The sequence below is a fragment of the Camelus dromedarius genome, chromosome 14 (assembly GCF_036321535.1).
Source record: "Camelus dromedarius isolate mCamDro1 chromosome 14, mCamDro1.pat, whole genome shotgun sequence".
NCBI classification, from domain to species: domain Eukaryota; kingdom Metazoa; phylum Chordata; class Mammalia; order Artiodactyla; family Camelidae; genus Camelus; species Camelus dromedarius.
In genome coordinates, this window is record NC_087449.1 from 23,545,070 (window position 1) to 23,572,241 (window position 27,172).

General features: G+C 38.8%; 1 protein-coding gene across 1 annotated transcript in view; it reads right to left on the reverse strand.

The window, feature by feature from the left end:
• Positions 1–4,581: 4,581 nt before the first annotated feature.
• Positions 4,582–27,172, reverse strand: part of UBE2U (ubiquitin conjugating enzyme E2 U) — a 33,220-nt gene continuing 10,629 nt past the window's right edge. Inside the window, exons 5-8 of the mRNA XM_031465299.2 lie at positions 23,813–23,933; positions 17,801–17,849; positions 12,145–12,233; positions 4,582–4,667 (exon numbers count right to left, since the gene is read on the reverse strand). Coding sequence (XP_031321159.1) covers positions 4,582–4,667; positions 12,145–12,233; positions 17,801–17,849; positions 23,813–23,933 — 345 coding nt within the window. The remainder of the gene's footprint in view (positions 4,668–12,144; positions 12,234–17,800; positions 17,850–23,812; positions 23,934–27,172) is intronic.

A 27,172-nucleotide genomic window follows, 5' to 3' on the forward strand; every position in this document is an offset into this window, starting at 1 on the left:
TATAAAGGAGAGGAAATTTGTTTAATAATAGAATTTAAGATCTACCCCCCAAAACACAAAACTTCCACAAAAGGCGGACTTGATTTGTACTCACAATTGGGCAGGCAGTATTCTTACATGCACTTGAAAAATTTAAGCTTTTAATAAGCACATATTAATAGGCAGATAGGGAATAATTTAGTTTTAGTCTTCAAAAACAGTATGTATTTATCAAGAACTTTGGGCAAGATGGTTAATCTCTTTGTGCCTCAAGTTTCTCTTATTAGTAAACTGCAGATACATCTACCTCTGCTTTTTCAGAATTTTTGTAAAGAAACCTGTAAAGAAACCAGTTGAAAAGGGAGGCCAGGAACCTTGTCATGAAGCTGTGTCTGTATAACAAGGAAAGTTTTAATTGGTTTGTTGTGTAGATTGGCTGTTTGTGGCTTCCAAGGAGGCCGACAGATATTCCTGTGGGTTCGACTTAGATGTGTGTGCTTACCCTTAGAGGTATAACTGTTAACTCCACAGTGTGGCCAGTACTACATTAGGAAATGAAGGGAGGTTCCTGGCACACAGTAGGTGCTTCACCATGTCAGTTCTTGCTTCCTTTGTGCTTCAAAGTATAGACAAGAGCAGTATTCTTTTCTGAAGCTACATAGAGTGTAAAACTTCTCCAGAACTGATAACTTTTATTTAGATAACCTGAAGGCTGACAAAGCTTAGGTGACTGGCATGGTTCTTTCCGTTACCGCACAAGCAATCACCGGGTACAGTGTACGATGTAAAAATAGTGTTACATGTGCTTAAGTAAGAACGGTCAGAACACAGAATACAAACTTGTGGTTGCCAAGGGGGCGGAGGGTGGGAAGGGATAGACTGGGATTTCAAAATTGTAGAATAGATAAACAAGATTATTCTGTATAGCACAGGGAAATATATACAAGATCTTATGGTAGCTCACGGAGAAAAAAAATGTGACAATGAATGTATATATGTTCACGTATAACTGAAAAATTGTGCTCTACACTGGAATTTGATACAACATTGTAAAATGATTATAAATCAATAAAAAATGTTAAAAAAAAGAATAAATTGAGTATGCTTACTCTAGTATAGCAACTACAGAAAAAAAAAAAAAGAACGGTCAGAAGAATAGCTTGCACTGTTTTCTGAGTTTGTACCTTTCAATTTCTCCAGAGAAAATAAATATGAGCTCCTGATTAGGTTCTAGATTCATATTCTTCCTCATGTCTCAGTAGAAATAAAGCATTTGCATGAATAGCCAAAAGACAGGCAGAGTAATAGAAAAGAAAAAAAGGCCTTAGAAATGAACACCAAACCAAATGATCCATTCATGAATATTTATGATCTGCTTATAATGACAATAGGTTAATGCTAACTGAAAACATGTGTAAATCTTCACAATTTGCATAAAATATTCATGACAAGTCATTTATATTTCCAGTTTTTAATCACCATTCTATGACTATACCCTTAGAATTCCCAAAATATAACCATAATCTCTACATTAGAATGAGCCTTAATAGAAGTTCAGCACCTACATTTGATTTTTCCTAAAATTAACTGCCTTCACATTTAAATCTCCTATTAAGTGGGGACACAGGGTAAGTGCGCATCATTGAACAAACACTAATTGAGTGCCTACTAGCTGCCAGGTACCAGGGTAAGTGCAGAGACCGCAAAGCTACAAGAATGGGCCTGTCCCTGTCACTCTGCGGACAGATGCATTTGCCCACCACAGGTGCTGAAAGAGACAGGAGCAGAGGGCTAGGGAAGGAGATGATGGGGGGACATGGCAACCTGAGTCAGGGACCATTCCACAAAGACACATTTGAGCTGGACCTTCGTGCATCCTTGTGAAGCACTTTGCCAGACTGCAGAGATGACGGGACAGAGGAGGGGAAAGTTGAGCCTAATGCAGCTAAAATAAATGTTGTGATCAGCACTGTTTTCTTGTTTCTAGACCGAGAAAAGTTTACAATTTCTACATGGGTCTGGCTATTTTTATTCTCTGAAACGTTGGAGGTCATAGGCTTCTTTCTCCTCCTTGTCTCAGGAACTAATATTTATTGAGTGTCCATTTGCCAACCCCATGTGGTTTTACATACATGGTCTCATTGAAGAGATTAAATGCAAAACAACTCTGCAGGGTAGGTAGTACCCCCATTTAAGAGATAAGGAGACAAGCTCAGGGTGGTAAGAGCTTCTCCAAGATCCATTGGACACCACAGCCCATGCTTTTTCCCCATGTGGCCTCCAAAGAAAAATTTTCCACATGAGAGTTGAACTAGGGCCACGGAAGGGAAAGCATGAATAACAGCGAACCTGGAGCACTTACTATGTGCTGGATACTGTTTGAAGTGTTTCACACAATTGTATTCATGCATTTAATCTCCACACTCTCCTTGGGAGGTAGGCAGGGTTTTTACTGCCATTTCACCGATAAGGAAGCCGAGGGACAAAGCGGGCTGATGACGTGCCCAAGGTCCCGGAGATGGTTCCCGGCAGAGCCTGAATTCACATCCAAACAGCCTGGCTCCGGTGTCCCTGAGCTTCAGGGCTCCACGTTCCGCCTTTTAACTCAGACCGAGTCCTAACTTTAGACCACCAGCAAAGCCCCTGCTGGGAAAGATATCCCAGGCAGAAGGCACAAAGCGTGAAAAGAGCTTATGTTCCCAAATAATAGTTTAAAAAAAAGAAAAAAGAATTTAGTGTGGCTTAAGAATCGGGTCTTGATTGATGAGGGGAAGGGAGGACAGTAGGAGGAGGGATATGAGGCAGGACAGACAGGTCTCTTTTTCCTTAACGCCCTGCAGAGGAAAGATTCTCAATTTGCATTTTCTGATTTGTCTTTTTTTAATGAGAAATTTCAGTACAAGGCAAGCACTTTCAAATATCAAAAAACAGAGAGACGCAAATGGTATTATACTGTGTGTTCATACAGACCAATCACTCACTTCCATGGATTCCCAAACATTTCCTACTTGGATCTCTATGAATTGACAATTTTATTATACCTCATGTATTTTGATGAACATGAGACTTTAAATAATTATTTGCAAAGAAGTTTATTCCACTATACTTTATATTTTTGCATGCTCAAATATTCATGCTGCAATAAAGTTACATAAATATCTTTTAAACACGTTATTTAAATAATGTTTAAATCGATGTTGTGTTATCGTCTGATCTAAATACATTCTCATCAACCACCAGATGGCATAAGGTGTGAGAGTTGTATTCTGACAGGGTCACCACGCACATAATTTGACCAATAACTTCAAAATAATGCATTTGAGGAAATGTTCTAGCATTCAAACAGCTCGCAAATATTTCAGCCATAGGTAGAAGTGGATGGATACGTTGAAAATGACACGGTCCTACTTTTTCTACATTTTTGGGGTTCTGTGGGATGCTGGTCTAACATAATGAATCAATAATCAAACAAATAAAACAAAGCAGTTCTGTTAAAGGAAATCAAAAAGGAAGTCATGTCAAAGCAAAATTAACCTTATATTCTAAGTGGGTTTCTTCAACTCTAAACGAAACTTGAAACTTGCCTTCAAGAAAAAAGCATGCTTGTACTCCTTCAAATTCTGCTTAATAATAAGCTTTTCTACTGCCTATAATTTAGTCTGAAAGCAGAAAAGCATCTAGTGCAAAAGCTTTTCTCTACTTTAGCTTGAAGGTAAGTTGTTGCAGAAATCAACTGAAAAAAGAATATCTAATTGAAAAACCCAATCTGAACTATGACATTAAAGGATAGGAAAGTCTATTTTAAGAGTCTTGACTTCTACACAAATCTGAAACAGAGCCCATTATTTTCATTAATCTAATCATCTAGGAAAGAGGTCACATTGCTAACAAACCAAGAAGCTAAAAAATGAGGTAAAAGAGGTAAATACAAAAAATAGGATCTTTAATTCCCCCTGGCTTTGTGGTAGCACATTCGCCAAACACTTTGAAATAAGCACACCAGAATAAAGGCGCACTACACACAGCTCGAACCACATCTGTGCTCCAGCATGGCGAAGCAGGAAAAACTGCCTTTTGGAGCCAAGAGACCAAGATGAGATTAAGGTTCCTTCCTTAATGTGGTCTAGGAGTCAACGATTTCTCAAGATACTGTAGTAATTTTTCTTTCTATTTTTATCATATACTTTCTCATTAGATTTACTATATTTGGTTCCTGAGTGAGAGATCTGTGAAAGGGGAAAAGATATAGGAACCACGAGAAGGATGAAACCCTAACTGATGAGCTGTAAGTAGGCTCCTCCCCCCCATTTCTCAGTTATATTTTGATAAGGAAAAGGGGGGTGGAAATGCAAGGAGTAATAGGGAAGGTATTATGAGATGCCTTCAGTGTGGCTCATGCCCTTGCTCCATCTTTGGCAGCAAAGATGTTTCCCACCTGGGTTCACACTAAAGGAAAGAAGCTATTTCTTACTCTTGTTCATATGGTTAGGCAAGAGCCTAAGCTGTTATTTCCAATGGGTTTCTTCTGATAGGTCAGTTAGTAGGAAGCGGCTAATTGATATTTCAAGTTAATAGGGTCATATTCTAGACACTGAAAATTACTTACTTTAAATGACATTCTTTAGGATGTTTTCCCTCATTTTTCTTCCATTTATAATACTCTCCAACGAAATTTGGATCTTCAAGCACTGAAATCAGAGTAATTTTAAAAGGAGCTATGCATATGTTCTTTACTAATAGTTCAAGGTTAAAATAATTCACTTTTTGAGTTGATATGTGGCAATAATGTGCACTATTACAGTTCAAGTCATAGTACAGTCCTCAGACACTTTTCCAAATTTCTTCCTTTTCCTTGAACTTTGTGATATCGGGTATTGTCTGAAATAACTAGATTGTGACTTTGTAACTTTTCATTATAATGATATTTATGTATCATGTACAGAAAGCAGGACAGTGTTAAAATAACTCGTGTAGGAATTATAGACACTATAGTTCAACAAAATTCTAATTTAGCATTTCAAGTGAGTGACTAAAATCTTGGATTTGATCTTGATCTTCCACAAAGCAAGAATATGCCCCAGACGATCACCCAGCCTCTAAATGAACCCCTTGCCTCTACTGTTGGGAGACTTCTGCTTCTAATGACAGGCAGTAAGGTCACAATGTCCTTCCTTAATCTGAGGGCTGTGAGTTTCCACTGCTCCTAGTTCTGACCTCTGCAGCAACACTGGGTAGGCTTATCCCTCCCACACGGCAGAGGTCCCTCTAATATTTGAAGACAGCTCTCAGGTCGTCTCAGTTCCTTTACCTTTTCCTTAAGTCATGATTTTCTAGAGTCCTAACCATCCTCATCCTAGCGGTGAACTCTGTTGATATTCCTAGTAAAGTTCTCATCCAGAACCAGCTCAGAATCTTGATTTCATAAGAATAGCAAGACGCAAGCGGGATTACTGCCTCCCTTGGTCTGTGTGCTACACTTCCACCAGTTTAGCTCAGATCTGCATCAGTAGTTTCTGGAAATCACATGACACCCCTGGCTCATACATTTGTGGTTAATTATAAGCCTTATGTCTTCAATCAAACTGACATAAAATTAATTGAAAACCTACTATGCTTAAGCTCTGGTAGTTTTTACATGAAATCCTGTTAAGCCAGATCATTCGTACACACACATATATCTTCCCTTTTCTCTCTCTCCCTCCCTCTCCTCCCCACCCTGTTCCTTCTAATTGTCTTGGGTTTATAATCTGGAACTATTCAACCATGTACATGCTCCCTACCAGTCTTGTTCTTACCTGGAGCTTCCTTCTTAACAATGATTAATTAACCGTTTCAGCTTGATGAAATTTGTCATTGATAGAAAAACATTCAAACTGAATAATCCTCCTTTTCTTCTATTAATATTACATGATTTTCACCAGCAATGTTCCTATCTTTTATCTTCTTGCTTCAAACACACATATGTACATATTCTTACAGACTTCATTAATACTTTTTATTGTTGTTTGGAATACACTCCTCCTTCTTCCCACCGAGGAAGCAAATCTGAACTCCCCAGAGTTCTCAGCAGGTTTCATTATTTCCTTTAGCTGACTACAATAACTAATATTAGAGTTCTTACTACATACGGGGCACTTGGGAAGTAGATGTGCAGTGGTAACCACTATAATGCCCACTTCACAGACTAACGGACAGACACACAGAGGTTGAGTGATGTCTTCTCACTGGGACTACTCACGGCTTTTAAACAAAATTTAAAATTTATTTGATGCTTCTAGTCAAGGATAATTCATGTCTTCCCTTAATTTTTTGGAATTGCCTTCCCTACATTTTCCATTTGAACACGTATGGCAGTCTCTTCCTTACATATTATGAAACCTCAAATGGCCTGGTCCTCTTTCTTGAATATTCCCATTACTTTTATATCATAGACTCATTTTCTTCATTGCTTTCTCTACTCTCTGAGAGATGAAAGATGCCACAGGATTTCTCAAAACTTTCATTTTAACGCTTCCTATTTTATCCCTTTAACTTTTCCACTCATCTGTGTCCTGCCATCTGGCTGTAAACTCCTCAAGAAGCTTATCATAATGCTTAACCTTTTGTGTCCAACACACAGCCCACTGTCTAGACATAGAAGATGCTCAGTGAATGGTGTGATGGGAGGGAAATGACGAAGAAATGAGGACCAGTGAAATGTCGTCAGAAGTTCTTGAAGTTAAAACTCCCCCATCACTACCACATCTTGCCTTTGTGGCAGTTTTGTAACCTGTGATAGAAAAGCATCTTTTGTGCTGTGCTGTACACCAGAAACTGACACAACACTGTAAACTGACTATACGCCAATAACGATATATTTAATTAATTAATTTTTTAAAAAAGAAAAGTGTCTTCTGTTGCCTCCGTAACATAGTTCTTCCTTCCTTTTCTTCTGAGGCTTACTGGACATTGCTTCTTCTCTGTTTTTCCCTATGACACACCTGTTATCTGATATCTGTATATATTGATCTGAATTTTTTTTTCCAACTCTGGGACTGTCATGTCCGAAGCAATATACAGGCACCAGCTTACCTTACCTCAGCATGCTTTATTTTCACACATACTATCTGATGCTAACCACAGAGGAACTTAAAATAGAGTGGAATGTTTTTGTCAATGAGTAGAAGTGAAAAATGAGGTACAGAGAGTTAAATGACTGACCTAAATTCACTTAATTGTATGTGCAAAACTAGTACAAGGCTAGGGTCTCTAACCTGTGATCTCATGCTCCTCCCCCAGGCCCTTCCCAACCTTGCTTGCACACAGTAACCACCTGGGGAGCTTTAAAAACTACCACCCCCTGGTCCTGCTCCCAGAGACCCCAGTGCAGCTGATCTGAGGGTGTACACTTCACGTGGGAATTTTCACACACTCCTCTGGTGAGTCTATGAGCAGTCAAGACCGAGACCACTGCTTTAGAAGTGGATGGTACAGCTTCTTGAATCTAAGTGCATTTTGGAGATACCTGCCCTCATTGCGGGCTCAGAGACTCAAAGAAGGGAAGTCTGCCAAGGGAAAGCAAGCATCCCCGTGATGCTTCAGGCTGTTTGGTCTGTCTTGATGGCAGCAGACAAACATCAGGAAGCCTCCGCTCGCTATCACAGGGTGCACTGGTCTGAAGACATTCTTTTCCCCTAACACAAACATTTCCTATGGGGATCATATTCTATCATTAAGGTGCTGTTGCCCACAACCAGATGTATTGGTTCATTCTCTGCCAAACTCTTTATTTGCCATTTACAGTGATGGACAGAGAACAGTGGCTCTCCAGTACATTTACCCACCTGATTGCCTGTGATTAGGAACAGGTAATTATAATTATTGAATATGTACTGCATATATTTCAGGTTTTGAATTTAAATCTCAGGTTAAACAAAGATAATAATTTTATGTCATCTTATGGAGGGAAGCTAATATAAAAGAAAGAACAACAAATGTGGAGTCAGAGGATCTTGTTCAAGTCTCTGAGTCACAGCCTGCTTGTACTAAAAAATAATAACCATACTTACTGAGCGCTCACTCCGTGTGAGGCATTGTTACAGTACTTCAACGTTACAAGGTATGTTTTGTGATGATTCTCATTTTACAGATGGCAGAACTGGGACACAGAGAGATCAAGAAACTTATCCAAGGACACACAGCTAGTAAATTGCAGAGTCAGGATTAAACTTTGGCAATATGCATCCAGAATATACACTCTTATCAATATATGATATTCCGTGTATGACCTTAGGTAAATTAGTTAACTTCCCTTTGTCTTGGTTTTCTCATGTAAAACAGAGTAAAAATAGTAACAATGCTCAGCTCATTGGGTTGATCTCCAACCATGCATGACATATATTAGGTGTTCAATAAATATTGGTTGATAAGTGAATAAAAGAATGATAAGGTTGGGATGACTGAAAAAATACAGATTAAGAGGTATGAACTACAATGCGTAAAATAATCTACAAGGATATACTGTACGACACGGAGAACATAGCCAATATTTTATAAGAACTATAAATGGAACATAACCTTTTAAAATTGTGACTATGTTGTGTAATTATGTAATATTGTACAACTGCACCTCAATAAAAAAAAAAACAAAAAAACCCAATGCAGAGTATACTCTAAACTGTATTATTCAAGAACACATTTGCTATTATTATGGCATCCATGATTATGTATAGATTTGTAGCACAAAGATATGCAATAAAATTAATACTGAAAATCAAAATATAATCACTCATCATTATTCATGAAATAAAGAGCTTCTTAAAATATGTGTGAGTCTAATAAACTTGCCAGTGATAAAAATATAACTGTAGAAAATGAAGTTATTACAAGTTTCCCTTTTATTTCTGAGTAGTGGAAGCATTCTGTAATTGAAAAGCTTCATCTTTATTATTATCAGGAAATTAGGCCATTAAAAAAGATAGCATTGGATCTCATCCAGCTGAATGATCCAAAGACAAAATGGCCAGCAGCACATGTAAGGTTTACATTTAATTTTTTTAATTAAGTGCTGGTAATTATTGAAGGAAAGCTTTTGAGACATTCTTTTAACAAATCCCTGTAGGAAAAAAAGGCAGGGTGATTGTGAATCTTGCACCAAAAGCTAGAACTAAAGTCTCAGAAATCCTTCTGGGCTCGAGGTAACCATTACCAGCTATTGCCATCACAAAGACGGATGAATTACATACTAGGTTAGTGACAGATGTAGAAACAAGAACCACATTAAATATTTTGGTGTCAAATTCTTTTGAAGAAGAAATTGCACTCAGTGATGCTTCATTATTTCTTCCTTGTTCTTTAAAATTGTTCTTTCATCACAAGACAGCCATTTCCAAATTTTTTTATTTTGGCTTGTGCTTCTTCTTTTTTTTTTTTTTCCCCTAGCAGTTTGGAGTTTCCAAGTGCCTCTCTACATTTACATGCTATTCCATAAAGTGCCATCATGTAACAATCTGTTTGTTTTCTCGTTGAAGGACCCAGACACTGAATTGTTTCTTGGTGCATGCCAGCTGTCTTGACGTCATGTTTGTTAAGGGTTATCACCTCCTGGACCCCACTGAGCTCCTCAGGGCCTCATATGTAGCAAGTACTCAAGATGTGTTTGCAGAATTGATCAAGGAGCACCCAATCAAGACCTTTGAAATGAAGTGAACATTCATATCTCCTGGTATCAAAATCAATAAAGCTCTTTACGCTGATAGTGTTGTTAAAGACTGTATTTCTTAAAGTTCCTTAAAGAAATTACTTTTCTTAACCACGAATCTATGAGTCAGTGAGGAGGATAATGTATAATCACAAAATAACTTGGTAGCTCACAGTGAAAAAAAATGTGACAATGAATATATATATGTTCATGTATAACTGAAAAATTGTGCTCTACACTGGAATTTGACACAACATTGTAAAATGACTACAACTCAATAAAAAATGTTTTAAAACAAATAAGCAACATCCTGAAAGAATATGTAATTTCTTATAAATTATTGATCCAACTTAACATTTTTATACTTACTAAGCTTAGTACCATTTTTTGCTCTAATTTGTGTCTTAAAACTAGATACTCTTTTTTGCGTGTATGACATTTTGTTCTCTTAAAACCAATTAGTAAAACAGCAAGTTTATACTGCATAGCACAGGGAACTATATTCAGCATCTTGTAGTAACCTATGGTGAAAAAGAATATGAAAACAAATCTATATACGTTCATGTATAACTGAAGCATTGTGCCGTACACCAGAAATTGACACAACATTGTAAATGGACTATACTTCAATAAAAATGAAAAAAAAAAAACAATTAGTAGACTAGCACAAAGATGAGATGAAACAGTGAGACTACAGATTAGGACAGTGGTCATGGAGGTGGAGCCGAAGGGAAGCAGCTGTAATGTTGCAGGAGATAAAATCAATAAGGCTTAATGAGGGAGACAAAAAGGACTAGGAAATGTCTGGGATTCTGGCTTGGCAAGTAAATGCAAGAATGATGACCTACCACTAACCAAGAGAGGTAATAAAGGAGGGTGAATAGATTTGGGGGCAGCATAATGAATTCAATTTGGGACATGTTAAGTATAAGGTACTTATCACACATGTGGGTGAGATTTCTAAAGCACAGGGGTAAATGTGCATTCAGAATTCAGAAAAGAACCTGGCTAGAGATGAGGCCTAAGGAATTATTGGCATGTGGGCTTGAGGCAGGAAACCCCATAAAAAGACCGGCAGTACCTCTAGGCAGGGCCGCTGCTCTCCTCCCAGCACCAACGGGTTCCCTGGCCCAGAGGCTTTATCTCACTTCTTGCCTCTAAAGCGGCTTACACCTAGAATTCTATTGGTTCCCTGAGGTCACTTCTAATTAGTTATTTCCTTCACTCCTGATTGGTTATTACTCTCACTCCTGATTGGTTATTACTCTCAATTCTGATTGGTCCACTTCCCTAACTTCTGATTGGTCCATTTGTAGTACTTCATTTGCATGGAGCTCACTCCTGATTGGTCTATTTCTACAAAGCTTGTTCCTGGTTGGTCAACTTCTGTTGTACTTTATTTTCATATGATGTTGCAAAGTGTAAAACTGACAGCCTATAAAAGGCCTGTGTAAACCTACAAACGGGGTCCAGAGCTTGGAGTGTTAACTCCTCTGGGCCCACTGGCGTAATAAACTTGAGTTCCCCAACTCTTCGAGTGCTGCTTGGTCTCTCGCTGGGATCCAGGCTGCTGTCACAACTGAGCTGTAACACCGAGCTGTAACACATTTTTCCACAACAGGCTAATGAAAACCATGGTGGATGGATGAGGTCTCTGAGAGAGAGTTGGGTAGAGAACACTGAATGGAGAAACCACTGCTAAGGAAAGATGCAGAGGAGTGCTCAGGAAGGTAAGAGGAAAACCATGGAGGCACAGTGTCATCTAGCTCAAGGAGAGCATGGCCAATGGGAGTTCAAATAAGATAAGGGCTAAAAAACGTAATCACTGAATCTAGGAATTTGGAAGTCACCAGTAACTTCAGAATGCACCATTTCAGCAGGATAGCTGAAGCAAAGTCATATTTCAGTAAATGTGTGCACACTGGATAAACTACCTCGATACAAATGATGAAAGCGTAAAGATTAGATTAAATGGGACCAGAAAGTTGTCCAGCTTCCCCATTGTTTTCTAAGTTCTTAATATATGATGGTAACGGATGATTTTTCCCTAGACGGATATAACTGAGCAGCCTTAAGTATGTGGTTTTTTTTTTTTTGTTTGTTTTTTTAACTCTCTTTCTACTTAATAACATCTCTGGCTTTGAGGATAATTCTGTTTAGAATCAGAAAAGTTCCTCCTGCTCTGAAGGCTTCCTTCAGGGGTGAAGGGACTAAAGTAAACCTCGTAAGACTGAGAACTTTGTCTTTTATTCCTCCAATTGCCTACGTTTCCTTCTGGCTTTTAATCAGACTAGGACTCCCTACAAAAGAGGGACTAAACGACTAGTTGTTGAATGATCACTATATGGAGCCAGCAGGGAAGTTTATCACCCTCAAATTCCAAATATGTGTCAATTAGTCTTTGCAAGCGAGACAAGCTGAGAATAATTAAGAGATTAACATTACCCTTTCTCCCCCCAAAACAGGACGAGGCTAGATCACCTTACATGGAGTTCTGTAATACTCCGTGGCTTTTGACGTGGCTATTTCAGACCACGTCTTGTAGTAGTCATTAAATGAGATGGATTTAACTGATCTGAAAATATAAATTAAAATCAGATAGTGAGTAGTGTGCAAGTTTGCTTTTTAAAATTGTCTTGTCAAAGCAGACTCTTTCAGACATCTAGTTGCAAGACATTAGACTGATTTGCAAATTCTAACACATTCATTTCTAACGAATCTAACAATTTTCCCACTAATACATGCAAATCACAAAAAAGATCTGTTCAGAACATTTTCATTAATAAGTATAAATGTGCATCCATGTGTATATTATAAAAAGAAAAAATACAGGCTTAAGATATCTACCTTTTGTGACTACCTTAAAAAGGACTTTAAGTAAAGCAGCATTCCTGCACATTTTTTTTCTACAATAAACAACTTTCTTAAATTTCTATGCCATATTTTAGTAAAATCACTAAATATTGTGAGGAGAAATAAAATACCAGAATTGAGATTAGTTTAATTTTTACGTGGAATCTGGCCACTTTCAAAGAGGGTAAAAAATAAAACGAACAAAAAAACCCCCACAAAACCTCTTTTCTAATATTACTGCCTACACATTTCCTTCCCTGTGCTAACATTACCATATCCTAATGGAACAGCAAGGATTGTTACAAAGTATTAAACAGGAACTATGAAACACTCTCTCACTCTTGAATAATTGCATTTCCAATGTTTCTTCCTGCACATTTTTGGAATGCAGAGATTATCAACACTCTATATAAGCATTACTTTGGGATATTTTTCAGATGTGTGAAATCACCAATTAACTGGCTTAAATAGATGCTTAAACATCAAATGTAAAAGGCCTCACGTCTGCTTTAACTTTAAATTCCTAGCTCTTTGGAGGAAGAAGCAAATTTTCAGTTAGAACAGCTCACTAATATTAATTTTTATAGGTAAATTATAGATACCTTAAATATTCGACTCAATTTTGAAATTAATGGGGCAATATCTAAATGTGTTAATGCACTCATTTATTCAAATAATAATTAGACACCTAATTTTAAGACTAACATTTTTCAGTGTGTTATTGCTTTTGCAATCACACTTAAGTAGAAATCTGAAACTTGGTGAAGATAAATTAATCACTAGTATTATTGCTGCCAGAGCTACATGTAGTGCTTTATATTAATAAATGATATACTGAACTAACATTAATTTGCCAACGAAATGTTTCGGCATTTGGCAATGGAGGTAACGAAATGAAAGGCTGCATTATATCTCCTGCATGAAAAAGCTTGTGATCAATTTGCTGTCACAGATCATTTAGCAGACAACAATGACCCAAGAGGAAGGAAACTGTCAACACACTGTCTCATGAAAAAAAATACACCGTCTTCAGGCACAATCATCTCCATTGTTTTTTGTCTGTTTGACTACGACCCATGACCCTCTCCTTTCCCAACGGCGTCCTGTTCAATTTCAAACTGTTAGCCTTCAGGGGCTTTCTTTTTTTTTTTTCCTTAGAATAATTAAAAATAGTACCCTAAAAGGTATAACTTTAGTATGGCTTGAATATACAAAACAGAATGCCTTAAACATTTGGGAGTATCTGCATTTTCAGTTCTATAAAAAAAAAAAATAGCCCCTTAGCGTAAGAGAACAGTAACTATTGACTATTACTCAGATAAGTCACTTAGTTTACAAGAATATATATAGGTAAAAAATACATGTGTTTATAGTTTCAACCAATAACAGGAATTTATTGAGTATTACCACTGGCATTAAGAATATGAAAAAGAAGACATAAGTTTAAACCAAACATCAGAGCTTATTATCCTGCTGGGGAAATAAGATATGTATCTGAACTAGTAAATAGAATAGTTTTCATTAACATAATAAACTGTTACATCATTTAACATAGACATTTGGAGACTACTGTGACAGATGCTTCTTTGGCAGTGGCAGTAAGTGAAGGAAGTTGGAGGAGGGAGCTATAACTTTGTTTTGGAGCCATTAGGGAAAGAGTCACTTGGGATATGGACCTGGGACAAAGGAAGGAGGCATCTTAGGCCAGGGAAAAAGTATTAGCAATAGCTTAGGTAGCAAGGAGGATGGTGTGTGCACGTCTGCATACAGAGGATTTCGGGGGAAGAGGTGATAGTAACAAGATAATTGACTAGAGTGGAGAGTTCCAATTTCAGAGGAATTGGAATTTGATAAAGATAAGTGAAACTAGGCAATGCTTGGTCTTCAGATTTAGGCAGAGGACGGATTAGAGTGGATTCAGTAATCTTGATTTATTAGGTGATAGAGAGTAAGTAAGCAGTTCTCAAACAAGGCAAGAAAATAATGAAACCAGTGTTTGAGTAAGATTTCTCTCTGGCATTAGTATGCAGAGTGGATTACAGCAGAGATTAAATGCAGGGGGGCCAGTTAGGAACTAAATTCAGTAATTCAAGCAAGAGATACTGAGAGCTAACACTAGGGTGGGAGCAGAGATTATGAAGGGGAGATGAATCTACGCTAATGCTAAATAAAGAGCTGACTGAGCTGGTTGCCTGATAGGGTGTGAAAAGTGAAGGAATTTTAGGGTCAAATATTCCCCTAAAGCCCAGAAGACCAGTTAGTTTTGCTATTAATAGAAAGTGTCTAGAGAAACTGAAGTAAAATATGAGTTTAATTTTAAACATGGGTTGTAGGTGACGACCTTTAGGAGTGTGACTGAGAAATTAGGACTGGAAGTAAGAGATGCGGGTCAGATCAACATGAAGGTTAACAGATGACGCCATGAGGGAAAACAAACTCCTAAAGAGTAAGTAAGTGTTGAGAAAAGAAAGAGCAGAAACCAATTCAGAGTTTAAGGGGAGCCAGTGAAGGAAACCAAAAGGACCATTAAGGGAAGAAGAGAGTCATGGTAGTGCTATTTCATGGAAGCAACATCCCAGCCATCACCAAAGCCTAATGACTGAGTTTCTAAATCTCTCTGGATATTAGTCTGCAGTATCATGACCAAGAGGACAGGCTCTGGAATCAGCTGGCCTGGGTTAAAACACTCTGGTACTATTACTTATTAGCTGTGTAACTCTGGGAAAGTTACCTAACCCTTCCACGTTTCCAGAGAGAGAAATTTCTCCAGTGGTGGTTGTGAGCAGTCAATGACATCATGCAAGAAGAGAGTCAAGGTGGGGTTAGCACCCCTTAGCACTCGGCATCAGCTGGTCTCCTTGCTTGCCTTGGACAAGTACCTCGTTTTTCTCCCCACAAACTCTAAGCAGCCTCCTAATTGTTTTCTACCTCGGTCTCTCCCTATTGCAAGATATTTTCATGAGTCCTGAAAGTTCCCTGCTGCTGCTTCCCAGTCCAGCTCCCTCGACACTTTGGGTAATTGCTGATCCAATTTCTATCCCGTAGATCAGTTTGGCCTGTCCTAGAACTTCATATAAATTGAATCATACAGCATGTACTCTTTTATTAGTCAGGGTATTTTTTTTCCCACTCAACATAATGTCTGCATTATTATTCCACGTTGTTGCATGTATCAACAGTTCATTCACTTTTACTGCTGAGAGTATTCAATTTATAAATATAGCACAATTTCTTTATTATATATCCCACTGTTGAATATAAAATGTTGAATGATGACAGGCATTTTGGTTGTTTTCAGTTTCGGATATTATGAATAAAGCCCCTAGCAACATTTCTGTACAAGTCTTTTCGTGACTATATATTTTCATTTCTCTAAGGTAAATACTTAGGAGTGGGTCAGAGGGCAAGCGAATGTTTGACGTTGTACAAAACTGCTGAATTTGTTCCAGAGTGGCTGTGGGCATGTCAAACGGCACAGCAGCGTGTACAGCGCTGCAGGAGAGCCCCGGGGACCACACATCCTCGTCGATAACTGGGGTTGCTAGTTTTAGCCGGGGGCGTGCTCTTCCAAACCCCCTCACCCAATCTCAGGAAGTCACAGCAGTACCCATCCAGTTCAACCCAAAATCCAGTAGTAATGTTAGATTCCACTTTTTCTCACTCCCCATATCAATCAAACTAAGCCTGGAATCCACCCACTTCTTCCACTTGTCTCGCTCTCCACATCTGTGACCTCAGCCCTAGCCCGAGCCACCGCCGTCTCTCCTCGGCTCTACTAAAATAACCCAATAATTCTTCTCCTTGCTTCCACCCGAGATCCTTTGCAATGGATTCCCCACACGGCAGTTAAAGTAGTCCTTTTAAAGTGTAAACCTGATTATGTCTCTCCCTTTCTTAAAAGCTGTCCAGCTGCATCCCAATTTCCACCGCAAGGTTAATAAATGCAAACTCCTTCCTTGGTTTATAAAGCCCTAAGTGATCGGGCCCTACTTCTCTTACCTCATCCCCACCTACCTCTTCTCCCCTCGCTGTGTTCTGGCCACAGTGCCCTTCTTTGTGATCCTCTAACCCACTATGCTCATATCCAGTTTAGGGTCTGTGCCCTCCTTACTTCCTCTGCCTAGAATCTCACTGCACCTATAAGATACCACTCTCCCCCAACTCCTCACTCCTTTTTCCCCTTTCAATTTCACAAATCTTGATTTTTTTCAAGATAACACCATCTACAAGCTTACCACACCATGGTTCCTGGTAGTTAAATCTTTCCCCCAGACCCCAGGTTTTATTGTCCTGTGATCAGTGCCGGATTCTCACGTTGCCATCTGGTTACTTTGCTGCCTGTCTGATGAGGTCCTCCGTGTCCCAAAGAGTCAAAGGGCCAAAGCTTTCTCCCCATGATGGGTTTCCCTTCTTCCTGCTCCTGCCTGAGACAGACCCACCACTGCTACTGGCTGGTTCTCATCTGAGTGCCGGCAGGGAGACAAGGTCAATGCTCTTGCTGTCATGTCCCAACTAGTCACTCTGTCAGTCATTCTGGATCTTCTAATTCTGAGCTTCTAACACTTCCAGGCACAAAGTCCCCTGATGAAACATTGTTGCACATTCTGGGACAGAGCCCCGACCTGAGGGCTTCTTCAGAGTCCTGGTTTGACTTCAGTCTCTTGGGAGTATCTCACTGTTATTAATCCACTAAAAGGAGCCTTGTTTTGGAGCATGTACAGTATAAAACCAAGATAGATCAAGTGTTATTTCAACACTAGTTAGTTGGCTCTTTTCCACATCTGACTGACTATCCAAAAAAGGCTGATGGAAATGCTGGAGGAGCTAAATGCTGCAGAACCATATTTGAGATTATAGACCTGTACCTTGTCCCGGTGTTTAAGGCTGAATTGGTGTCATACTGTCAGGTTATCTCCCAAGTGTGCAATGGCTTCAGCCCTAACCCTCACCATTTTCCTCCAGAGCACTATCATTTCCTAAATTGCTTGGATTTTTTGTGATCATAATGTAGACAAATTTTTTTTTTCTTTTCAGCAATAAAAAAAGAAAACTAAAAAGGCAAGTTAACACAGCTGCATTAACTTTTAACTAGTCTATAAAGAAGTCAATATTTTCTACATTCTTTTGTAAAACATTTTAAAAAGGAATTGTAAGAGAAAATGTATTTAAACAAAAATGAAAAATTTTATAAGTCAAAAAAATGAAAATACAATTATGATAGAAAACTGTTTAATAATTCTTTTAGTATATATATTTTATAATTATAGAATTGTAGAAAGAAAAACTTACTTGATCACTTTATCAGGGTCTTCAGGTGGCTCAGAACTGTCACCTTTCACTGCGAAGAAAAATATGAAAAGATTTTGGTTTACTTGAAAGATTGAGTATATGGCCTTATATGCCCTCCTTCCAAAGCCTCAGTAAGATGATATTAAAGGAATGAAAATAAGGCATAAAACCTCAAGGAGACCAAAAGAAAGATGGCAAGAGAATTTTTTCAAGATAGAAAGCAGATGTCAAGTGGTAACTGTCAAGTGTGACAGGCCGTGGCAATGTGAAACCTAATGACATGATGAGGGGGGCCAGTGAAGAGCAAGCAGATTTACACTTCAGAACTTGAGAAACAGCCCAGGAGTCGGACGTCCCAGATACCCCTGAAGGGTGAAGCGCACAGCACAGACGCCAAAGACTTACACCCTTTGTCTGCAACCAGGTGCGCAGCACTGCCCAGGCAGGTGGGGGGGACGTTTATTTCTGGAGAAACTGAGCCAGAGAGATTCAGAACTAGCTACAAAGCAGAACAAGAGTCTGCTAAGGGACTGAAGGCAGCAAATAAATCAAACACATTATTTGAATAGGTAAGATTCCTTACTTCGCCCCTTGTTTGGCCCCTAGAATGTAAACAGTTCTCTCTCTCTCTCTCCAAGCATAAGACTGGAGGATTCATCTCACAAAAATGTCAAGCCTAAATAATGGGAAGGTCAGGTCCTCACTGGACAACCCTATAATGAAGTAAAACCATCGAATCCAGCCTGTATTCAAAATTTCCAATCCTTCGAATGACTGATTTCCAGTCATCGTATGTTCATCATATGAATGGATAGTCAAAGGTCAGTAGGTATTTGAATAAAGTCAATATCATGAAAGATAACAAAAGATTTTTAAAAGTATGTGAACCCTATGTTTTAGATATCAAAACAAACATGATAAACAGAGAATAAAATAACTGGACCATATAACCACATAGAAGTAAAAGTTCACCAGGACAAACTGGGGAAAAGATGGAAGAGTTTACAGCAGTTCCCCCTTACTGGCATTCCAGCCTCCCAGTGGATGCCTAAAACCAGGAATGGTACCAAACCCTGTATACACTATGTTTTCTTCCTATAGGTACATAGCTATGATAGTGTTTAGTTTGTAATTAGGCACAGTAAGAGGGTAACAACAATAACTAATAATAAAATAGAAAAATTATCACAACATTGTAACCTGATTATACTTCAGTAAAAAAATAAAAATAAACAAAAAATAGAACAATTATAATAAAAGTTATATGAATGTGGTCTCTTTCTCTCTCAAAATATCTTGAACAAATTTAATGCCTTTTCCATCTTAACTAGGCACTTATGACACATTGTGGCCACATCTTTTGCGGTTTGAGGTGAGACAGCAAAACTAGCACGAATTTCTTTTTCCTTCTTATCAAATTCATGGGCAGAAGATTTGTTCTCACTGTAAATCTTAGCAACTTTAGCACGTGATTTTTTTCCTTATTTAGTCAAGAACTTTCACCTTTTCACTTAAAGGAAGCACCTTATGGCTTTTCTTTGGCATATCTGAATGGCCAGCAGCACTAGTCTTGTGCTTTGGGGCCGTGATTAAGAAAAATAAGTGTCGCTTGAACACAAGCACTGCGTGCAATGCCTCAGCTGTCAGACCGTTCATCTGATAACCCAGATGGCGACCAAGTGACTAATGGGCAGGAGGCGCTCTTTGAGATGATTCACATCCCGGGCGGGACAAAGCTGGATGGTAAGAGATTTCATCATGCTACTTAGAATGGTGCATGATTTAAAATTCACAAATGGTTTATTTCTAGAATTTTTTCATTGAACACTTTTCAGACCATGGTTGACAGTAGGTAACTGAAAACTTGGAAAGTGGAACTGCAGATGAGGGGGAACTACTGTAAATGAAATCACTTTGTCACAAATTCGAAAGTAAGTAGCAATACTCAGAATCTAGGAGGCAAAACAGTTGTTATGCATTGTCTCCGTCCAGACCTCCAGGTTTTCGTAAAACAAACTGAAGTATAGTTTGGAAGGCACTCGAAAGATCTCCTTGTCCAACTCCCCACACTGAGCAAAAAGCTCTTTGAAAAAGAGTCATGAAGCTCTGTCACATGAACACGAGTTATAAAAGCACACCTTTAGTGGAAGGGTGTTTACCACCTGCCGACACGGCCTTGCCCAGGCTCAAGCAACTTGAATTGTAAGAAAATCTTTCCTCATGTTTGGCCAGCTAGGGCCTGGATGGACTGTACCATGAGGGATGCTGCAATGACAGTGGCATTTGCTTCTAGGAAAGACCAGTTAACCCAACTGACCATATAATTTATTGCCCAAACTGCCACACACAGTGAAAGGGAGAACTGGAAGCAATGATGCCAGGCCTGCCCCAGGCAGGCTGGTGTGTGTGAGCCCCTGAACTATGAACAAGGGAGCCAGGCCACAAGGAGAAGAGGCTGCCAGGACAGGGGAAAGCCGTTGGGACCTCCACCAATGAGGGTTGGGCTCTAAGCTTGTGTGTTCATCTCAATACAACAGCGTAAAGACCTCGCTGTTCAGGCAAAGAACAGATGTTAAGGAAAGTTTGGGGAATGAGAGGCATTTGCATATCGACATACCAAATACCAGGCTTAGGCTCAGGAGAACAGAGTTAATTCCAGACCACCTATCACAAGGAAAAAGTCAAGGTATGTTCCGGCTCAAGCCTGTATGTTCTGGACATCAGTGGAGACAACCTAGCAGGCTGGAGGAAGGCATGACTGACCTGTAGCCTCAACATTAGTCTGACTTTAGTTTCCTGGAGCAACAGAGAAGGAAATTCCCCTGTTCTCTAGGAAATCCCTTCAAATATTTGAAAACAGCTTTTATAACTGCCTTTTATCTTTTCTTCCCTTAGCTAAACATGCCACAGAAAATGTGATGCTCCAAACAGAGTATGACGGGGTTCCAGGGCAGGGCCCACCTCACCAGAGGGAAGGTGATGTCACTCAGGCTCAGCAGAAGGGCACTTTCTGTTATCAGTTCAAGTTACACTTGTGTTCAAATAGCTCCCTAAGACTTTTCGCATAGACTAAAGTTCTGCAATGAAGGCAGGTTTCTTTTACTCTGTGCTTGGACATTTTAATTCTTTGATCCCTAATGACTTTACGTTCACCTCACTAAACCTGGAGGCGCAGGGGAGGTGGGAATGCCCAGGTTGGGTCTCTGACTCTGCAGCTGGTTGTGTGTGGTCTTGGGCTAGTCCCTTCACCAGTGACCCTCAATTTCCTCACGGGGGAAGAGGCTGAGGATCAGATGCATAAACATATGTGAAACCATTAGTTTGTTTTCTATGTCTGTGAGCCTTTCTGTTTTGTAAATAAGTTTGTTTTAGATTCCACATATAAGTGACATCATATGGTATTTTTCTTTCTCTTTCTGGCTTACTTCACTTAGTATGACAATCTCCAGGTCCATCCATGTTGCTGCAAATGGCATTATTTTATTCTTTTTTATGGCTGAGTGGTATTCCATTGTATAAATATACCACAACTTCTTTATCCATCATCTGTCGATGGACATTTAGGTTGTTTCCAGACATAGAAAACAAACTTATGGTTACCAGGGAGGGAAGAGGGTGGGAAGGGTTAAGTTGGAAGTTCGAGATTTGCAGATACTAATACATATAGAATAGATAAACAACAAGTTTATACTGTATAGCACAGGGAGCTATATTCAATATCTTATAGTAACTTATGCTGCAAAAGAATATGAAAGCAAATATACGTATGCTCATGTATGACTTTAGCATTATGCTGTACACCAGAAATTGACACAACATTGTAAACTGACTATACGTCAAAATATATATATATATATATACAAAAAACACATATATTTGATAAATAAATTTTTTTAAAAAAGTAAGTGAAAGCACTTAGTAAACCATGAAGTAAAATTAGGATCTAAGTTTATGTGCATTTTTTTCATTCATTCAATCCACAAATTTTTATTCAATACCTAGAGCCAGACACTGCTATACTTGGCACTGAGAATATTGCTGTAGCTGGAAATCAGTGCCTACAGAGATGATACAATTAGCAGCCCTCATGTATACAATTAACTACCTGCTCCAGTTTTGTGTTATCTAAAAATGGGACAGTAATTTCTTCTATGCATTTTCTCAATCTATTAATATATTAAATGTATATGAGAGATGATTCTTGGAGCAGAGACCTTTTTTTTTTCCCCCAAGTTGTTACAGGTAATTCATTCTCATTGGATATTGTTTTGCACAGAAATCCGCATAGTATTACACTAGACTACCATCGAATTGAGAGTGAATGAGTTTTGTGCACGTCTTCATTTCCCACCATAGCAGCTGGCTCTGCTGTGCCACAGCACTCTTTCCCCGTGAAGCTGCAGATCATTCTCCTCCTGGCACAGCAGGTACCACTCCTAGTCCTGCTGTGATGGCAAGCAAGCTGACAGCTATTTGCTGTCTTGGATTTCCACATATTTCACCAACATAAATAAAGAATAAAGTGAAAACCCGTCAAGGCACTATTTGCCTTGTTGCTCATTTGCTGGGTGATTCAGCAACTTGGACAGCTCTCCTGTCTGGTTTGATGGCAAAACAGGGACCTGGAATGTCTGAAGGATGATGTCCAGCTGAGAGCAAGACAAAGAGAGGGCCAATGTGTTTTCTGGTGTCGTCTCATCCTTCTCTCCACAGGGAAAACCCAAAATCTGTTGCACAGAATCATTTACTATAGAAAAAAAGTTTGAAACTAGTTTTTAAATTTCCATTTACCAGGATATGGACATAGCTTTGTATAGAATATTTCTGTATAACGATAGAACAGTAGGGCTCCATTAAAGGATAAAGGATACGTATCATTCACTCACTCATTCCACAAATATTCACTGAGTGCAGAGGACACAGCAGTGGATGCTACAGTATTCTGGTAGGTCAGGAATAAGATCCAAATGAAGCAGTACCATTCCTCTGTGTACAAACCAGCCTCAAAACTGTCAGGGAATTTTGAGGACCTCTGCAACGATCATGACATATTTGAAGATACTGAAAAAGATGCCTGATCAATATTACATCAGACCCAGATGCCCCGTGGAGGAGCACTTGAACTTGGTCACAAATTGTACAGACCTAACCAATGAAGGGACTGGCAGGTCCTAGAAGAGGACTGGAAAAAGAGACCGTGGACATCTGAGAGAAAAAGAATGCGAGAGATGAGTTTGGCAGAGTCTGAACAGCAGAGCCTGCTGACTGGGGAGGCAGCAATACCAGCTGCTCTGCATGGTTGCTGTGCTCTGCTGAAAGGAAGGGCAGACTATAAAGGAAAGAGCTAAGTCACTAGGAGCCCAGCCCTCACTTGCGACAAACCCCTCTGGGCATAAGGAGCCAAGGCATTGCTCTGCTCACTGCAGAGAGTGCAAGGGAGGAAGGGAGGTGATGGAGCTAAGAGTCATGCAAAGGTTGCTGGCAGGATGAGAGTGAGCAAACCAAGGGTACCAGAAAAACATTGGTCGATAGACAGAAAGACTGAAGAGCCTCAGGTTTCATTTCCATGTAGACACTTTGAAGGAATACCTGGAGGGAGAATTCTCCAGAAAAAAAAAAAAAAGCTGAACATTTTGTTAATCCAGGGGAAAGGATCCCAGATCAGTAAGATCTAGGGTACTGAAGGTGAAGTCTGGGAAATATCCACTGCAGATCCCTTTACAGAGGGTTCAAAACAGACGTCTTACCTTTATGATGGGTAGACTGGTTTCATTTGCACTATTCGTCCATATGACCATTACATTTAAAGTTACTAAGCTTATGATTTTTGATAATCTTTAAAAAGGGACCACACTACTGATGGGCCTCACAAAGAGGTATAGTAGGAGAGATCTTAGCACGATTTCATTATGGGAAATGAATACAGAAAATATTCCATATACAAGTTATTTATAGCTCACTTACTTGCTATAAATAATAATTGGCAAGTAACAATAAGTCAGCACTTCTTACATGATAATGGCTGGTGGAAAAGTTGTAGAATTATTAGTCTGTACAGAGTTTCATCTTTAGTCAGTATATGGGCTGCTTCCACATTCACTGGGTTTTCTAACACTGGATTAGAAAGCATAACCTGTAGGAAAACATATAGAACACAGGGCTTTTAAGGTAACTTTCTTTCTTAGAGCAAAAAGACAAACCAATACATACAACATTCAAGAAGCATTTATTATATATCATATCCACCTGGAGATAGACACAAAGACAAATGAGACATGGTCCCTACTCTCAAGAAACTCTTGATCTATCTTGGTTCTATACTGTACATTCATGAGCCAAACATTAGGTCAAAGCAAGTTACAAGTACCTTCCTGTACCTTATTCCTTCCTATCACATAAGTTTAATTTGAGTTATGTATAAAGGGAACTAAACATTAGGAAACACTGAAACATTTCCATTAAAGCCTATGAACTTACATTTTAACATGAGGTCATATTTAGATCCCGGATCAACAAACATATGTATTCAAGATTGCATGCAATTCAATATCCCTCCAGATCACTGAATGACTAATTTTGCATCTGTAGTAATTTTCTACTGCCGCTGTGACAAATCACCACAAATTTAGCATCTAAAACAGCAACATTTATCATCTCACATTACTGCAGGTAAGAGGAAGTTGGAGTTAGCTGGGCTGGTTTCTCTTTTCCAGATTTAACAAGTGTTTAACAAGCTGGCTGGGCTCTTATCAGAGGCTCTGGGAAGATGTGGTTTCCCAGCTCATTCTGGCTGTCTGTTAGCCGAATTCAATTCCTGAATTCAGTATTTGTAGGACTGAGTTTCCCACTTCATTGCTGGCAGCTCACTGGGGGCTCCCCTCAGCTCCAAGTGTCTCTCACCAGTCCTGACACTTGCACCCCTGCATCTCAGAGGCAGTAAAGGTGTGAAAAATCTTTCTCATGTTTGGACCCCTCCTGCCACATCCTTTCTCTTTCTTTTCTGCATTTCTCTTAGTGACTCTTCCATCATCCTCTTCTATTGTTAAGGGCTCATCTGATTACTTTGGGTACCCCTGCATAATTCAGGATAACCTTTCTATTTTAAGACGAGCTGATTAGTAATGGTAATTCCATCTGCCAAGTTCATTCACACCTAAGTTAGTTTGATTGAAAAACCGGAGGATGGGAGTCTTTGGGGATATCTTCAGAATTCTGCCTACAATAGTCTCTGTACATATGGACAAAATAGGTGACCAGTAGTAACCAAAACTTAACAGTTTTGCTAGACAATGATCTTGTTTATCTAGCATCTCAAAATTAGTGTTAGTCCAAATTTGAAATATCCATCGAATAATTCAGTATATTGAATCTTACATTATTATATACAAACTAGATAATAAAATATAGCCAAAATAATAACCACCAGGATATCTAAGTGTAGATACAAGTCAAAGTGGATTATTGTGGTTTAAGAGTTATGGAAATGATGGTAATCTTCCACTTATTAAAGCAGTAATCTGACATCTGATATTTCAAAAGCAACAGGAATTTTCTGCTTTTTTTTTCCTATCTAGAAAACACATTGGGCTATATTTCCAAGAATATTAATAATCCTTAAATAAGGATTCAATGTAGGTTGCAATATATCATTCAAAGTAGGTGGGAAGCAGATGACGCTTATCTTCAAGAGTAAGCTTCTGGTCTTTGGCTGGAGAGAGAATCTCATTTAGAGAGGCACATTTGGTAAAGTTCATTCAGTAGTCTTTTCATTGACCACTGTGCCTAAGACCTTTTCATATAATATGTACACAAGCAATTAAGTATATTTAGTGTTTTTTAAGAACTAGAATATAAGGAATATATTAAAATGTACAGATCTGACATCCTGTTACAATAGTAAAAAAAAAAAAAAAAAGTCCAACTTTGAAATTAGCCATGTGACAATATGAAATAACATAAAAAGCTATCCAGAGGATAAATACAAAGAATTGAAGCATCAATAAACAACCATACCAGTGGGTATATTTTGCAGTATCCAATTAGTTAAAGCCCATGAATCTGGAATTTCTTTTATGAATGAGAGATGATTTTACTTTTGTACTGTATATGGAAGTACAAATTTTCAAAGAAATTAAGATTATACAAAATTTTAGGAGGAGATGATTAGCATATTTAGACTTTAAAATATTTTAAACACCATTTCAAGTACCATTCCCTTGGTACTTGGATAACAATGTGATAACTATAACTATGTTTCATATGTTAGTCAAAAGATTGTAATCAGAAAGCAATCTAAATTTAAATTACTTAAAATTCAATAAAATGAAAAACTCAGTTCCTCAGTTACACTAGCCACATTTCAAGTGCTCAGTAGAATGTGCAAACGATGACTTTCAGATGTTGCAGGTATTAAACATTTCCATAAGTGCTGAAAGTTCTATTGGGCAGCACTGACCTTCAAAGGACTATTAAACAGCCATTAAAGCACCAATTGTAAAAATCTGGAAATTACTTGAGATAAAATGCTAAGTGGAAAAGAAATAGGCTATATAATGTGTACATATATACCATCACTGCAGCAGTGTAAAAATTCAGATTCGTTGCTTCCATCACGTTCCTTAGTACCTACCACACGAATTAGACTTGTTTCCTGACCTCAGAGAGCTTGCAGCCCAATAGAGGAAGACTGGTAAGGAAACAGCAGGTGTGTAATAGCACTACAGTGCTCTGATGGAGATTTGCTCAGGGTACCACTCCCTGTGGGTCTCAGAGGAAGTCCCCCTCCCCTCCCCTAAACCAAAGCCAGCAATTTCACCTAGGAAAGGAAATCAGGAAAGACATCCCAGAGGACAGTTTGTTTGACCTGACTCTTACAATATAAGCAATTGCTTGCCAGACAAAGAAAGAGGGGAAGCAGCTAGTTAGATAGGGAACTGGACTGAGCACTTCCTAAGGTCCAAGACTGACTTGAGTTTGTAACTTTAGTGTCTGGAACTCTATGAGTGCTTTTTAACCTGCACTGAACCAAGTACGGTGAGTGAAGAAAAGCATGAAGATATAAATACGAGCGGGATGGCAGTGTTTGGGAAAGGCTAAAGCCAGGTGTGAGGCAAAAGGAAACTATCATTTGTCAGGCAGCGGAATTTGGGCTTGACACTGTGAGTGAACGCGGAACTGAAGATTTTCAACTGAAACATAGCGGAGAAGAAGAAAATGCTAATAACAATAGGGTAAGGAATTTTCTTTAAGATTACCAGTGATTTTTCTTTTCCTTTCTACTATCTTAAAATTTGTCTCTAATGTGGGCATATTTGTTTTACAAATCTATTTGAAGAAAAAAACTGTGTAATCTACTGGCTTTCCATGACGTAT